General features: G+C 42.3%; 1 protein-coding gene across 1 annotated transcript in view; it reads right to left on the bottom strand.

Moving 5' to 3' along the window:
• The window catches only part of LOC109912492 (acid-sensing ion channel 5), a 188,095-nt gene that overhangs the window by 80,990 nt on the left and 90,065 nt on the right, over positions 1-17,040 (bottom strand). Inside the window, exons 4-5 of the mRNA XM_020511931.2 lie at positions 11,428-11,577; positions 6,971-7,118 (exon numbers count right to left, since the gene is read on the bottom strand). Of these exons, the coding sequence (XP_020367520.2) occupies positions 6,971-7,118; positions 11,428-11,577 (298 nt within the window). The remainder of the gene's footprint in view (positions 1-6,970; positions 7,119-11,427; positions 11,578-17,040) is intronic.

The raw sequence follows: 17,040 nt of genomic DNA, 5'->3' as shown, positions 1-17,040 counted from the left end.
TTTTAGAAGTTGTATTAGTCTCAATATAAGTGACCAAGTGGGAAATCATTAAACATCATGGAAACTTCCCAAATTAACCAAATTCAGTAAAAGCATGAATGGATTTTGATAAAAGAATACTTGAAATGAAACACAATTTCATGTAAAGCAGGCTGCATTGCCTTCAGTTTGTTATTCTACTGTCTGTTATTCCTTTTCATTAACTTCAAGGTAAAGGATGCAGGATGGATTGTTTAATGGGTATTTGGTTATTTGATCCGTTAAAGATGGCTCTGAAAATGCCTGAAAAGGTTAGTACTGAGGAGGGCCATAAGCATCACTCACTGTGTTGATATATTATGGACTTGAGAACAGGACAGTTTGGAATCTCACAGAGATAAGGCCTACCATCTGGTGCTCCTCAAAGCCTCTATAACAATGTCTACCAGATCAACGTAACCTGTAACTAGTTGTTTACTTGAAACAAACTGTATTTTGTTAAACACATGAGACTCTTCTCATAGACCAGGAAGTGATTTTTCTTTACCAAATAGGCTTTGTTATTTCCTACACTTAAAGAGAACAGTGGCAGCAACCTTCTTCATGAGCAGCAGATCATACAGCTTATGCTGCCAATACAAAATGGCAGGTAGTTGTGCAGATTTTATTTGAATGTTTGCACTAAATGTTAAGCTGCAGTGTGAGACCTTCAGGCTCAGCTTTAATTCACATGCTCATACAGCTATCAGCTAAGCAAAGCACCAATGATTTGAGAACCCGGCAGAAAAAAGTCCCTTATGGCAATCCTAAACAAGGAAGAATACTCCAGTGAATGGTTTAAATGCTCTGGACACCGACCACAAGTAAACACCATGGGCATAGTGTCGGAAAAGGAAGTAAAGGTTCCAAAATGAAACATCAGTCCCAAATTTCAGACCTGGGAGAGCACAAAGGCAGCAAATAAAGCATTAGTCAGGCAGATTAAAAGCCTAAGTAGATCTTATTTAATGGGGAAAGAAAGTTTGAGAATCTGTCAGAAATGTAGGAGATCCTTTGTAAGGGCTGGATCATTCAGTAAAACTGTTAAAGAAGCAGGATTCAGTTATTAAGCTATGACAGCAAGAATTATGCAGTGAAGCCAGAGAATCCTCCATTTCACCAGTGAAGCGTGGGAATCCTCCACATTAGTCACAAAATGTTGGTAAGCCCTCCAGTATAGCAGCTAAGAACAGCAAAACTGCTACACCAGTGAAATAAAATAATGTTAAAATAGCAAAATATATAAACATATTAGGAAGACATTACATTAAAAATAGTATTGCCAGGAAAGTCTTGTGGACCTATTTGAATAAATAATAAAATAATTATAATAAATATGCAAAGATTTAGATGAAAAAAAATTACTTATGGATTCTTCTTTAGCAGAGCTACCAGGTAATACTGGACATGATGTCTATGGCATAAGTAACATTTGTAGAGCTCTAAAATGTTAAAAAGGATCCAAATATGTCAGAGCACATCAATTAGCATATTGCACAGAACTTTCTCAGTTTCAAAAGGTGAATTCCAGGGTAGGACTAGGAGCAACCTTGAAGAAATACATCCCACAGCAATGATCCAAATTGTTCCTGGAGGCAAATCAGCACCAGGAGAGGATACCCACCTGATAGCTGCAAGTAGCCAACTTACAGTTACACTTATAGTTAAATGCTGATTTGTGAGCTGATTAAGGTCACTGCCAGGATCTTCAAAGTGGAAACATTACAGATAGTACATTGGCTAATGGGCAAGAAACAGTGAGTTTGGCAACCTGTAACCAATGGGGTTCCAAACTGATCAGTGCTGGAACCATAACTGTTTACAACACATATTAATAAACTGCAAGAAAGAAGCAAATTCATCATAGCTAAATTTGCAGGTGACACAAAAAGAGTTGGAGAGGCAAGTCGCAGTTTACAGAGAGATATTGATAAAATGAGTAAGTGGGCAAACAGTTGGCAAATGGGAAAATTTGAAGTTGTCCATTTAGAAGAGAGAAGTAAAGAATATTATTATTTAAATGGAGAAAACTGCAAAAAGCTGCAACACAAAGGGATTTTGGGGTACTTGTGCATGAAACACAGAAAGCTAGCACACCGGTGCAGCAGGTAATCAGGAAGGCTAATGGAATGTTAGCCCTTATGTCAAAGAGGGCTGGAATATAAGAGTGGAAGTCTTACTGCAACTGTACAAAGTGTTGGCATGACCACATAGAGCAATAGTCATAGAGGTCTATAGCATGGAAACAGGCCTTTTGGCCCAACTTGTCGATGCTGCCCAGTTTTCACAATTAAACTAGTCCCATCTGTCTGCATTTGGTCCATATCCCTCCATATCTATCCCATCCATATACCTATCTAAATGTTTCTTAAATGACAAAATTGTATTTGCATCTTCCATTACCTCTGGCAGTCCGTTCCAGATTCTCACCATTCTGCTTGAGGAAAAAAAATTATCCCTTGGCCCCTTTTTTTAAAATCTCTCTCCTCTCACCTTAAAGCTACGCTCTCTAGTTTTAGATTCAAAAGCTGTTGGCTATCTACCTCATCCATGCTTCTCATGATTTTATAGACCTCTGTAAGGTCACCCTTCAGTCTCTATGCTCCAGGGAAATAAGTCCCAGCCTATCCAACCTCTCCTTACAACTCAAACCTTCCAGTCTAGGTAGCATCCTAGTAAATCTTTTCTGCCCTGTTTCTAGTTCAATAATATCCTTTCCACAGCAGGGTGACCAGAACTGCATGCAGTACTGCAAATGTAGCCTCATCAATGTATTATACAGCTGCAATAAGATGCCCCAATTCCTATAATCAATGCTCTGACTGATGAAAGCAAGCATGCTGAAAGCCTTCTTCACAACCCTGTCTACCTGTGACTGTACTTTCAAGGAGCTATGAATCTGTATTCCTAGATTTCCTTGTTCTGTAACACTTCCAAGGGCCTTACCGCTGACCTAGTAAGTCTGGACCTGGTTTGATCCACCAAAATGCAACACCTTACATTTATTTAAATTCCTCAGTCCATTGGGCCAGTTAATTAAGATCTCTCTTTTTTTCTCAGATAACCTTCTTCACTGTCCGCTATACCACAAATCTTGGTGTCAAGTGCAAACTTACTAATTATACCTCTAAATTCTCTTTCAAATCATTTATATAAATGATGAATAATAGAGGACCCAGCACCAGTCCCTGCAGCAGACCGCTGGTCACAAGCCTCCAGTCTGAAAAACAACCCCTTGCAACCACCCTCTGTCTTCTACTGTCAAGCCAATTTTGTATCCAATTGGCTGTCTCTCCCTGGATCCTGTGAGATCTAACCTTACTCAACAACCTACTATGCAGTACCTTGTCAAAGGCCTGCAGTACTGTGAGCAGTTTTGATACCCTATTAAAGGAAAGATATTATTTCATTGGAAGCCGTTCAGAGAAGATTCACTAGGATAATCCTCTGAGTGGAAGGACTGACTGGATGATAGCAGGCTAAATAGATTAGGACTCTATTCATTGGAATTTATAAGAAAGATGTTCTCATTGAAACATATAGGATTCTTAAGGGGCTTTAAAGGGTAAATGCTGAGAGAATGTTCCCCCTCATGGGAGGCTCCAATGAGAACACAGTCTCAGAATTAAGGGATGCTAGTTTAATACTGTGATGAGGAATTTCTTCTCTGAGGGTTGTGAGTCTTTGAAACCCCATGCCACACACAGCTGTTGGGCAGAGTACTTGTGTATATTTAAGGCTGAGATGGATAGATTCTTGATCAGTAAGGGAATGAGGGGTTATGGGGAAGAAAAGTGGACATAAGGAATATTGAATGGCAGAGCAGGCTTACAACGGGGATGAACAGCCTACTCTTCTTCCTATTTGCTGTGATTTTTTGGTTTTATGGAAACAAGCTGTTCATTGAGGGTCAAGCCTAGACAATCGCTAGAAATGGCTTGCTTGAGGAGGCAATGTTAATCAAGGCATTCTTGCTTTCTATCTGGAGGTCTTAGTTGACAGTACAAAGGAGTATCTAGATAAACCTTGAGCTCTGGACGATTTAAGGCACCTAGTTCTCTTAAAGATAGTAAAACTTCCTGAAGCAGTGATTGCCTATGTGCAGGACCCAAGTGAGGAGGTTTGGACACCTACCTCATCAGCATGGAACAGGAGCAAGTACCTTTAACAGAACATCACATAAAGATAATGATGGACATGCTCTCCAAAAGGGTGTTTCAGATGGGAATCACCTGCTGTACCCAAACATCAGTAGCACAAATTCAATCAATTGTTGGAAAACACAAAGCTTTCTAATCAAATCTAGAGTTGAGCAGGTCTGCCTTCTCTCTCCTGTTCTGTTCATCTGTTGTATAGAACCATTTGTTGAGTTAATTAAGAATGATGTGAACATTAAAAGGGTGATTATTCAAACAATCAAAGCATTATTGAACCTATCTGATTCGGTAATGTCCTCTAGGGAAGGGCATCTGCCACAACAACATGATTGATTCTTCGTTGCCTTTTGGGCAATAAATGCTGCCCTAAACAGTGACATCCTCATCCCATGAATGAATTAGAAAAAATGCTCAAGTCAAAACCTCAGAGACAGCAAGAACTGCAGATTGTGGAGTCAGAGATAACACAGTATAGAGTTGGAAGAACACAGCAGGCCAGGTAGCATCAGAGGAGCAGAAAAGTTGATGTTTTAGCTTGGGACTCTTCTTCAGAAGTTCAAAAACTCCTTGTACATGGACTATGGCATTATTTAATGTTTGGATTCATTGTTGGTATGCAGATTGGTCAGCATCCACAAGGATCTTTAGGAGTCAAGGTAAATAGAAACAAGAAATGGAGTCATGTTCTTTTTCTAATCTGGCTCAACCAATACTTTGTCCCCTTCATTGTCAGTTCAGATTACCTAAAGTTCCTAGGTACTTGTCTTGGAGGGATCGGAGCATGCCCTAAAATCTGAAGGAGTGGATAGTCATGGTTAAACAGAAAATGAGCACAAGGAGGAATGCTCCTTCTCCAATGTAGTTCAGAAGCGGATTATTAAATGCAATGTGTTTTTGGTACATGTCACAGATTTGGCCCATTCCTCATTCCTACACCTCATGATCGCTTGAGGTTCAAAGACATAGTGGTCAAAAATAGACTATGTCCACAGGGACACAATGCACAGATATTTAGATACAGGGGTGAAATCCATAACCAACATTGCTGTCATCTTATTGGCTACCTTTGTGTGCAGCTGGATCAAGCCGTGCGTAGAACTTCAGTATGAAAGTGCTGTGACATGCTGAACTTCCACCTGACTACTATGTTATGAAGGAGAGGTCTAGCCACATTACCACAGATGCTTCAAATATTTAAATCTTGTCATACTTTCTGTCCATTGTGAAGACATTTATGCAGACAAGCATCTTTAACCACAATCCATCAGGCAATGATCAGCACATAACAGCCTCAAAGTCCTGTGGGAAAATGAGATAATAGAACCTGCTGGATGATTCCCTGTGTGGATTGCCAAAAGTCATGTGACAGAATGTTTCATGGCCAGAGCTTAAAACAAGTACAAGCTCCGAAGAAGAGTGATATTGGACTCAAAACATTCACTTTGTTTCTCTCTCCACCAGTGCTGCCAGACCTGCTGAGTTTCTTCAGCACATTTTGTTTTTATCACCAAGATGTAGCTTGGCTGCTGATGAGAAAGCATGGTTGCTTGGTGGTTAACACTGCCACCTCACAGTGCTAGGGACCTGGGTTTGATTCCACCCTCGGGCAACTATCTGTGCAGAATTTGCACATTCTCCCTGGGTCTGCATGGGTTTCCTCCGGGTGTCTCCTGTTTCCCTCCTACAGCCCAAAGATGTGCAGCTTAGGTGGATTGGCCATGCTAAATTTCCCATAGTGTCTAGGGATGTACAAGCTAGTTGGGTTAGCCATGGGAAATGCAGGGTTACAGGGATAGAGTAGAGGTGTGGGTTTGGGTGGGATGCTGCTCGGAGGGTTGGTGTGGACTCGATGGGCCAAATAGTCTGCTTCAACAATTTAGGGATTCTATGAGAAAGGCTCTTCTCATCAGGTCCTTCCTGGAATCTCATCAGCTCAGCATGTTGTCCTTGAGGTGGATGTAATGGTGAAGAGAATGTAGCCACTTCCTTGTGGCAAATGCATTTTCATAGAGTGTTTGGTGTGAGATGGAGTGGTTTCTGTTAAGGTTCTTTCAAAAATGCTCTGTGAAGCAGGACTTTGTGTTATATGGACCATTCCCAAGGATACACATTGAGACAAACATCAACTTGACAGTCATCAACTGAGAAAAGCACTCTTCCTGATCTTCCAGTGTGAGAAATTTTCTATGATAAATGTTGCAGACATGCAAATTGCAAACTCCAGCACCTTGTGCAAAGGGACAAATTAAAGCTTGGGACAGAAGCTGCAGAAGTATAATGGGGAAAGGTCATTATCTGAGCCCATTCAGCCATTGTGTACTGAAGGACTGGAAAGTTGTAGAACCCCTCAGGCTTTGCACCTTTCAAGGACTGTATATTATGAAACAATGTATTGAGGCACATAAGATAGTAGCACGGTGCATTGAGGAAAATAATTTACATGTTTGCACTTACTCTAATTTCCAATTTGTAAGTATTAAGTATATTACAATTATATTGAATGAAACATGGTTAATGGGGACAGGTTGCGTATTATTGTAAATTCTGTAAGATTGAAATTGAAATGTTTTTGTGATATTTTTCAAAAATATTAAAAATAAGGCACATTTTTGAAACAAGGAATCAGGACTGCAGGGAAAAGGTGGGGATTGGTTCTAGATGAGTTGTCTTGCAGATACGACACATACATGACCTTATTCTGTACTTCAACAAATCTATAATTCTATAAACTTTAAAGTATTCAGTATTAGATTGTCTTTTAGCCACTTCAAGTGCACTTTAAAAAGCTTACCAACCTGGTAGCAGGAAGGGTATGCAGCCACAATGTTCTTTTATGTGCTTTGATTTGCATTCTTGTAAACAGCCATAAGTTGTATAAGTGTCATGATGTTCTAGTTGTATATTAGGATTACATTCTCCCCAAGGATACTCCTGGTTTATAGTCTGTAAATTACAGGAAAATTGATTTTTTTTTACATCATTCATACTGACTCAAAATAAATATATTCAGTTGCAACTTCAATGACACAGGAGATCACTATGGGAACAGATCATATTTAACTATTAGTGAAAATATGTATTTGACACTTGATATGTATGAACTTGTTTTGGACTCCCCCACCCTAGGGAAAAGACCTTGGCCATTCTATGCCACTCATGATTCTATAAACCCCTTGACCTCCAACACTCCAGGGAAAATAGTCCCAGCCTATTCAGCCGCTCCCTATAGCACGAACCCTGCAACCCTGGCAACCTTTGGGGTGGCACGGTGGCTCAGTGGTTAGCACAGTCCAAAAGATGTGCAGGCTAGGTGGATTGACTATGTTAAATTGCCCGTAGTGTTCAGGGATGTGGAGCATAGGTGGGCTATAGGGGGATGGGTTGGTGTGGACTTGTTGGGCTTAAGGGCTTGTTTCCACACCATAGGGATTCTATGGTCTTTGTAAATCTTTTCTGAACCCTTTTAAGTTTCACAACATCCTTTCTATAACAGGGAGACCAGAATTGCATGTAGAATTCCAAATGCGGCCTAACCAATGTCCTGTACAGCCATAACATGACCTCCCAACTCCTATATTCAATGCACTGACCAATAAAGGCAAGCATACCAAATAGCTTGTTCACTATATAAAAACTTAAAGCACTGCAGATGCTGGAAATCAGGACCAAAAACAGAAGTTGCTGGAAAAGCTCAGCAGGTCTGACAGCATCTGCGAAGAAAAAATCAGAGTTGTTGTTTCGGGTCCGGTGACCCTTCCTCAGAACTCAACGGTTACATTTTACCCCTTTCTGAAATATCCATACACATACAAACAGACATACAAGGAGACAAGGACATTAAGGATGAAAAAAGTGGTTAAAATAAAAAGTTGAAAGTAACAATTTAATAGAACCAATCTGGACTACAGGAATTGATGTGTGGTCTTCTTTGATTCATTCCACTTCCTTTTAGGTTTTTACTGAAGTGATGAAGTTGTTTGCACACTGATGCAAATATTCATTCACTGTTTGAGCATGTGCCCTTCATTGTCTCTGAAGGTGGCTTTCCCTTTTAACAGGCAATTTGCAGAGGGAGCAATTTACAGGGAAATGGTGAGTGGGAAAAGCTTGTGGACATTTTATGTTACTTCTCCACACAGGAGTAGGGAGAGAGAAATTGAAGTGCTTTCTCTTTGCCGGCTCAATGTTTTTACTCTATTGTCCACATACGGGGCTGTAGCCTCCTTCCAGGAATCAATCAAGTGGTCATTAACATGTTGGGCCCTTTTGAGTAAACAACAACTGGTCAATTGAAAAACCAATTCAAGGACTGTCTATAGTTAAAATTGCCCTGAACACAAAGTGGGCTTGCAAGATTTGCGACTGAATTGGATGACAAGGACTATATGGATGTTCGAAGTGTCTCACTCCTATCTTATGCTTTTGCAGAATGGTGAGGTTACTTTCTCACTGGGTAGCATTTATAGCTTTTTAAATGCATTATTAATGCAGCAACTCATCTCATTAATATTTAGTTTTCTATAGTACCAAATGCATCAAACAAGTTCGAAATCAAGAAATCTCAATTTAGAAGTTACAGTGGGTACCTGCCACTTCAGTTCGCTGCTGGCTGCAACCAGTCTCCATTTTGTTTAGTAACAAACATCATCTCAGGAAATGAACAATGGCCACCAGCCACACATAACCCTCATCCATGGACATTGGCATCCAACACTTACCAAACTCATCATGGGACCTCTCCAATTCACTTGCAGAATGCTCAGAAAGTATTGATTTGCATTGCAGGATGCACCAAAAATGAGCATTGACAACCTGTCATAAAGGAAGTTTATGAACATGGACAGGCACCAAGGTCATGGATTGGGCCATGCTTGGTATCTTAGCCCTCGCTCACTTAGCACCACCTGCATGCTTGCAGCATCCATGCCTTGCCTTGCTATGTCATACCAATTAGTGAAGTCATAAGAACAGAAGAACATAAGAACTAGGAGCAGGAGTAGGCCGTTCTGGCCCTTTGAGCCTGCTCCGCCATTCAATAAGATCATGGCTGATCCTTTCATGGACTCAGATCCACTTACCCGCATTCTCACCGTATCCCTTAATTCCTTTATTGTTCAAAAAAAATCTACCTTTTTTTAAAAAACATTTACTGAAGTAGCATCAACTACTTCACTGGGCAAGGAATTCCATAGATTAACAACCCTCTGGGTGAAGAAATTCCTTCTCAGTTCCGTCCTAAATCTGCTCCCTCTAATCTTGAGGCTATGCCGTCTTGTCCTAGCTTCACCTACCAGTGGAAACATCCTCTCTACTTCTATCTTATCTATTCCCTTCATAATTTTATATGTTTCTATAAGATCCCCCCCTCAATCTTCTGAATTCCAATGAATATAATCGCAATCTACTCAGTCTCTCCTCATAAGCCAACCCTCTCAACTCCGGAATCAACCTAGTGAACCTCCTTTGCACCCCCTCCAGTGCCAGTACATCCTTTCTCAAGTAAGGAGACCAAAACTGCACACAGTACTCCAGGTGTGGCCTCACCAGCACCTTGTACAGCTGCAACATAACCTCTCTGCTTTTTATTTCAATCCCTTTGGCAATGAAGGACAAAATTCCATTTGCCTTCCTAATTACTTGTTGTACCTGCAGACCTACCTTCTGTGATTCATGCACAAGGACATCCAGGTCCCTCTGCATAGCAGCATGCTGCAACTTTTTACCATTCAAGTAATAATCCTTTTTACTATTACTCCTACCAAAATGTATGACTTCACATTTATTTACATTGTATTCCATCTGCCAGACCTTTGCCCATTCACTCATGTTGCCTTGCTGGTCAGCAGTCCTCAGTTAAGGTGCAGAAATCTTGTTGTAAAGCAGTGTGCTATATTAATCCCATACCTATACCACATGTCAACAGTTTGGAGAGTGGATCATAGTCCTGGGCCTCCAATGCAGCTAGTCTGGTAGGGGTTATTAGGGAAAACTTGGCCGGGGAGACGTACAGGCATCAATCAATCAAGGGTCTGGTACTTATTATCTGGGGTTATCTGGTTAGGTCACTCAAGGAATATGCCAAGGTCAGTCTGTTAGCTCCATCCATAGAAACTAAGGTGAAAGGGAAATGGACAAGGAGAACCACGGCTTCGACTGGGACAACACCAAGATCCTGGGACAGGCGAGGCAGAGACAAGCACGAGAATTCCTGGAAGCGTGGCACTCCACAAAGCATGCTATTAATAAACACATTGAACTCGACCCCATATACATTCCACTACGGAGGAAACCCGGAAGTGAGGCAATCCATCACAACGGACCCCAGAGTTTAAAAACCAGGCGGGAAAACACACCGACGCTTCATCAGAGGCTGCACTGAGGATGTTACCAAGCACGGTAATGAAACGTCTGCGGAACAACAAACCAGCTCGGCGAGCCAACCAACCTCAACACCCACAACCCGAGCTACAGATCTACTCCAAAGCCTTATATGGTTGGGTGTTAGGGGAGGTGAAAGATTTAAAAAAGACAGGGGGACAACATTTTTACACAGAGAGTCATTCGTGTGTGGAATGAACTGCCACAGAAGGTGTTGGATGCAGGTACAGTTACAGCGTTTAAAAGACATTTGGACATGTTCATGAATGGGAAATGTTTGCGGGTACATGGGCCAAGCGCAGGCAGATGGGAATAGTTCAATTTTGGAACATGGTCAGCATGGACTGGATGGACCAAAGGGTCTGTTTCCATGCTGTATGACTCTGACATCAGATATCTGATGAGTGTTCTGGGACTGGCGCCTGGTAAGATGGAAATAGATTTCACTTGAGGGATGCTATTGAGATGGGGTCACTAATTAATGAGGGACATTTGCGAAAATACTGCAAGAAATCTCACTGGGTCTTGTGGTATGAACTTCTTCAAAAAAACTAAATACAACATGCACTTAGATAAGGATTCAGCCCAATGTATCAAACATCCTCATGTTCTCAACCTACGCCGACTAAGGCAACGTTGCATAATAAGCTCCAGTACATCATTTTGAAAGCTGCAACATGTTCTTTCATGGTTTCCTTGGTTCAAAGCAGTATCTTTTCCTTTTTTTTGGTCCACAGTCCAAAAAATAAAACTGGTCTTTACAACATGAGAACAAAACTTTGACTTATTCAATTTTAGTCATTACTTCAAACAAATCTCAAAGCATTCTGAGTAGATGATTTCAGTTTGTTGAGGATATTATTTCTCCACTTACCTTTAACTGGCGTATTGCAGCATGGGCATGCATTCCAACTCCTGCCAAAAGGCCCATTGTCTCCACTTGTGGTGGTTCCTTGGGTGAATGGATAACAAATGAAATTCCAGCATCAACAAAGCCAAGAGAAGGATTATCTGTCATTTCTGGCTAAAAATGAATAAAAACGTAAACAACATTTTCTTATTAATAATGATGATGTTACAGTCAATATAACTTGGCAAAAATAATTCTCCCTAGTGTTTATAGAAATTAAATTTCAAAGTATCGTTATTATAAACATTATTGAAGATCATGTTTCATGTTGCAGCTGTACAAAACTCTGGTGCGGCTGCATTTGAAGTATTGCGTACAGTTCTGGTCACCGCATTATAGAAAGGATGTGGAAGCATTGGAAAGGGTGCAGAGGAGATTTACCAGGATGTTGCCTGGTATGGAGGGAAGGTCTTATGAGGAAAGGCTGAGGGACTTGAGGCTGTTTTCGTTAGAGAGAAGAAGGTTAAGAGGTGACTTAATAGAGGCATACAAGATGATCAGACGATTAGATAGGGTGGACAGTGAGAGCCTTTTTCCTCGGGTGGTGATGGCTAGCACGAGGGGACATAGCTTTAAATTGAGGGGTGATAGATATAGGACAGATGTCAGAGGTAGGTTCTTTACTCAGAGAGTAGGAAGGGCGTTGAATGCCCTGCCTGCAAAAGTAGTAGACTCGCCAACTTTAAGGGCATTTAAATGGTCATTGGATAAACATATGGATGATAATGGAATAGTTTAGGTTAGATGGGCTTCAGATTGGTTTCACAGGTCAGCGCAACATCGAGGGCCGAAGGGCCTGTACTGCGCTGTTATGTTCTATGTTCTAATATAATTCCATATGCCTGAATTATCTCCAGCATAATTTATTTTTGAGGATAATTGATGGTATTCCTTCTAATCTAACAATAATTCATTTTGAGGGTTTTCCAAAGGAAATGAAAGGACATTTATCCACTGACTAACATTTTTATTCACTTATGGGAATGGGCATTGATCATTTCTGGCTGGGCCAGAATTTACTGCTTGTCCCTACTTAATTTTGAGAAGGTGGCAGTGAGCTGCCTTCTTGAACTGCTGTAGTCCATGTGCTATTCGTAGAACCACAATATTGTTAGGGAGGGAATTCCAGGATTTTGACTCAGCAGTACTGAAGGAATGCTGACATATTTCCAAGGCAGGATGGTGAGTTGCTTGGAGGGGAACTTGCAGATGGTTGCATTCTCGTGTATCTGCTGCCCTTGTCTTTCCAGATGGTGGTGATTCTGGATTTGGAAAGTGCTGTCTAAGGATCTTTGGTGAAATTCTGCAATGCATAATGTAGATGGTACACACTAAGCATCAGTAGTGGAAGGAGTGGATGTGTATGAATCTGGTGCAAATCAAGTGGGCTGCTTTGTCCTGTGTAGTGCCATTTTCCCATTTGCCCAAATCCCTCTAAACCCTTCCTATTCATATATCCTTCAAGATGCCTTTTAAATGTTGTTATTATAATACCAGCCTCCACTACTTCCTCTGGCAGTTCATTGCATACACGCACCATCCACTGCGTGAAAAAGTTGCCACTTAGGTTCCTTTTAAATCTTGCCCCTCTTAACTTAAACCGACACCCTCTACTTTTGGACTCCCCTACCCCGGGGAAAAGATCATGTCTATTTACCCTATCAATGCCCTTCATACAGTCACAGAGTCATAAAGATATACAGCACGGAAACAGACCCTTGTCCATGTTGACCAGATATCCTAAATTAATCTACTCCCATTTCATAGAATCCCTACAGTGTGGAAATAGGCCCTATGGCCCAACAAGTCCACACTGACCCTCAGACATCCCACCCAGATCCATCCCCCTATAACTTACCTAATCTACACATCCCTGAACACTATGGGCAATTTAGCATGGCCAGTCCATCTAGCCTGTACATCTTTGGACTGTGGGAGGAAACTGGAGCAAACCCACAGAGACACAGAGAGAATGTGCACACTCCACACATACAGTCACCTGAGGGTGGAATTGAACCTGGATTCCTGGCACTGTGAGGCAGCAGTGCTAACCATTGAGCTACCATGCTGCCCCCAAATCCACTCCAACCCTCTGAAGAGCATCCCACCAGACCCAGCCCCCTACCCTGTCCCTGTAACTCTGCATTTCCCGTGACTAATCCACCTAGCCTGCACATCCCTGGACACTACAGACAATTTAGCATTACCAATCCACTTAAACTGCACATCTTTGGACTGTGGGAGGAAACCGGAGCACCTGGCGGAAACCCACACGTGCACGGGGAGCATGTGCAAACTCCATACAGACAGCCACCCGAGGCTGGAATCAAACCTGAGTTCGAACCTGCAAAGACTAGAACACACCACCCTCCATCGCATTCAACCTAAACTGTGGATCCGGTATGTAGACGACACATTTGTCATTATTAAACGCAACAAATTAAAAGAGACCCACCACCTCATCAACAGCATATTTGCAGAGATTAAATTCACAAGAGAAGAAGAAAACAGCAATCAACTTCCATTCCTGGATGTTAAAATTGAACGTATGACCCACGGGGAGTTCCAAACCTCAGAAGACAGAAAACTGATATAACCCAAACTGATCAAATCCTCAACTTCCACAGCAACCACCCCAAAGTCCACAAACAAAGTTGCATTAGGACACAATTTAAATGGGCCAGGACACACTGCAACACTCCAGAGCTGCCCAGGAAGGAGGAAGAACACCTATACAAAACCCTCACTATAAATGGATATCCCCGCAACTTCATCTGCAGATGCCTAACAGGAGGACACAGTACACCCTAACACACTGGCCACACTGCCCTACATCAAGAACATATTGGAACTGACAACAAGACTCTTAAGACCACTAGGAATCACAGTAGCCCACAAGCCCACAGCTACTCTACGACAAACACTTACAAGGATTAAAGAACCCATTTCCATAACACGCAGAACCAATGTGGTTTACAAAATACCATGCAACGACTGCCACAAACATTACATCGGACAGACAGGAAGGAGACTAGCCATCAGAATACATTAACATCAACTAGCAGCAAAATGGCACTATGAACTCTCCTTAATATTGGTACACTCAGACAATGAAGGCCATCAGTTTAACTGGGACAAGGAAACCATAGTAGCCCCAGCCAAACATAGACACGCACTGGAATTCCTAGAAGCATGGTTCTCCACCCATACTTCAGTGAACAAACATATAGAATTGGACCCCATATATAAACCCTTACAGATCAAAACTGGAAATGTTGCTACTTACCATAACGGATCAGACAGTATAAATTCCAAGTGGAGTAGAAAAACATCGCTTCACCGGAGGCTCCACTGATGATGTCACCCAGCGTGGTGATGAAGCATCTGAATGAGAACAAGCCAGCTTGACGAACAAGTCAACAACCTCATCCACAACCTGAGCTACAGATCTTTGCCAAAACTTTAAAGCTCAATGCAAGCTGGAAGAACTAATCACTTTTCCTGCTTGTAGACCCTGAAACCTTGAGGACTCAACATCAAGTTCAATCATTTTAATTCCTGAGCATCTCCTTCCGTCTCTTTTACCAACCCCTCACACACCAGATCACATCACATGGGCTGCTTTCACCTCAGCCAACACATTTTCACTCACTAATTGTCCCCACTGGCAGCTTTTCTTTCTCCCAGCTCACCATTATCCATATCTTTATCTGCCCAACTTATACTCCCCCTCTCTCTGGGCTTCAATTCCACCTATCATTTACTTTTACTCCCACTAGAATGTTAGAATCATACATTGCAGAAGAGGACCTTTGGCTCATCTAGTCTGTACTGATATGTGAGAAACACCTAACCTTCAATCTAATCCCATTGACCAGCACTTGGCCCATAGCCTCGAAAGTTATGATGTGCCACGTGCTCTTCCAGGTACTTTTTAAAGGATGTGAGGCAATTCTCCTCTACCACCTTTTGGGCGGCATGGTGGTTCAGTGCTTAGCCCTGCTGCCTCATAGCACCAGGGACCCAGGTTTGATTCCACTCTCGGGTGAGTGTCTGTGTGGAGTTTGCATGTTCTCCCCGTGTCTGCATGGGTTCCCTTCAGGTGTTTTGGTTTCCTTCCACAGTCCAAAGATATGCAGGCTGGGTGAATTGACCATGCTAAATTGCCCATAGTGTTCAGGGGTGTGTAGATTAGGTGGGTTATGGGGAATAGGGCTGGGTGGGATGCTCTGAGGGTCGGTGTGGACTTGTTGGGCTGAAGGGCTTGTTTCCACACTCTATTGATTCTATGATTCACCCTCCCAGGCAGTGCATTCTAAACGGTCACCACCCTCTGGATAAAAAAGCTTTTCCCTTACATTCCCCCAAAACCTCCTATCCCCCACCTTGAACCTGTGTCCCCTCGTGATTAACCCTTTAATTAAGGGCAATAGCTGCTCCTTACATCTTTTACATCTCAATCTGATGGCCTCTTAGTTTTTTCTGCTGCAACGAAAACACCCAAGAATCCTTTCCTCATAACATAAATTTTCCATCCCGGGCAGTATCCTGGTGAATCTCCTCTGCAGCCCCACCTTTCCAATCACATCCTTCCTGTATTGTGGCAACCTGAACTGCAGACAACACTCTCACTGTCATCTCACCAAAGTTCTATTTAATTTCTATTCAATTCCATCATAACTTTAGGATGGCATGGTGGCTCAGTGGTTGGCACTGGTGCCTCACAGTGTCAGGGGCCCAGGTTCAATTCCCCCTCGGGCAACTGTCTATGTGGAGTTTTCACATTCTCCCCGTGTCTGCGTGGGTTTCCTCCCTCAGCCCAAAGATGTGCAGGCTAGGTGGATTGGCCATGCTAAATTGCCCATGGTGTTCAGGCATGTGTAGATTAGGTGGGTTGGGGAATGGGTCTGGGTGGGATGCTCTGAGGGTTGGTGTGGACTTGTTGGGCTGAAGGGCCTGGTTCCACACTGTAGGGATTCTATGAACTTCCATGCTTTTATCTATGCCTCAATTGATAAAAGTAAGTGTCCCATATGCCTTTCTCACCACCCTACTAACATGATCCAATAGAGGGTGCTGTTGAGCAGCGACTGAGGAGGATTCTGGGAGGAATCATCTCAGTCACTGCGCCTAGGAGGGGAGAACAGTAGAGCTGGTGTCAGCGAACGATGCAAGGGTATCCAACAGAGGATGCTCCTGAGAAGGATTCTGGGAGAAGTCATCTTAGTCACTACTCAGGAGTGAATAAAAGAAAGGTGAGCTGTTGTGGAATGGCTGTTTTTGGAGTGGCCATTTTGAGAAGGGCTGCTTTGTGGTTGTAGTGCTGCTGGAGGTTTAAGTGTAGGCTTAAGTAAATGCCAGGCTTTGGTGAGGAGGGTGATCAGCAAAGAGGTAAGGCAGTCAGAGCAGAAGGAAGTTGAATGGTGAAGTTACAGGCGGCAGGTAAGTGAGTGGCTGGTGATTGGTGAGTAGTTTTTCTTCTCTCTTATTTTCTATTGGCTTTGCTGTTTTTGTTAAGTTAACTTAAAGTTTAAGTCATGGCAGGAGATCCCAGACCCATTCCATACTCCTCCTGTG

The sequence above is a fragment of the Rhincodon typus genome, chromosome 1 (genome assembly GCF_021869965.1).
Source record: "Rhincodon typus isolate 14 chromosome 1, sRhiTyp1.1, whole genome shotgun sequence".
Lineage (NCBI taxonomy): Eukaryota > Metazoa > Chordata > Chondrichthyes > Orectolobiformes > Rhincodontidae > Rhincodon > Rhincodon typus.
Note: the sequence above shows the minus strand (reverse complement) of the source record. Positions and strands in the feature narration are given on the sequence as shown.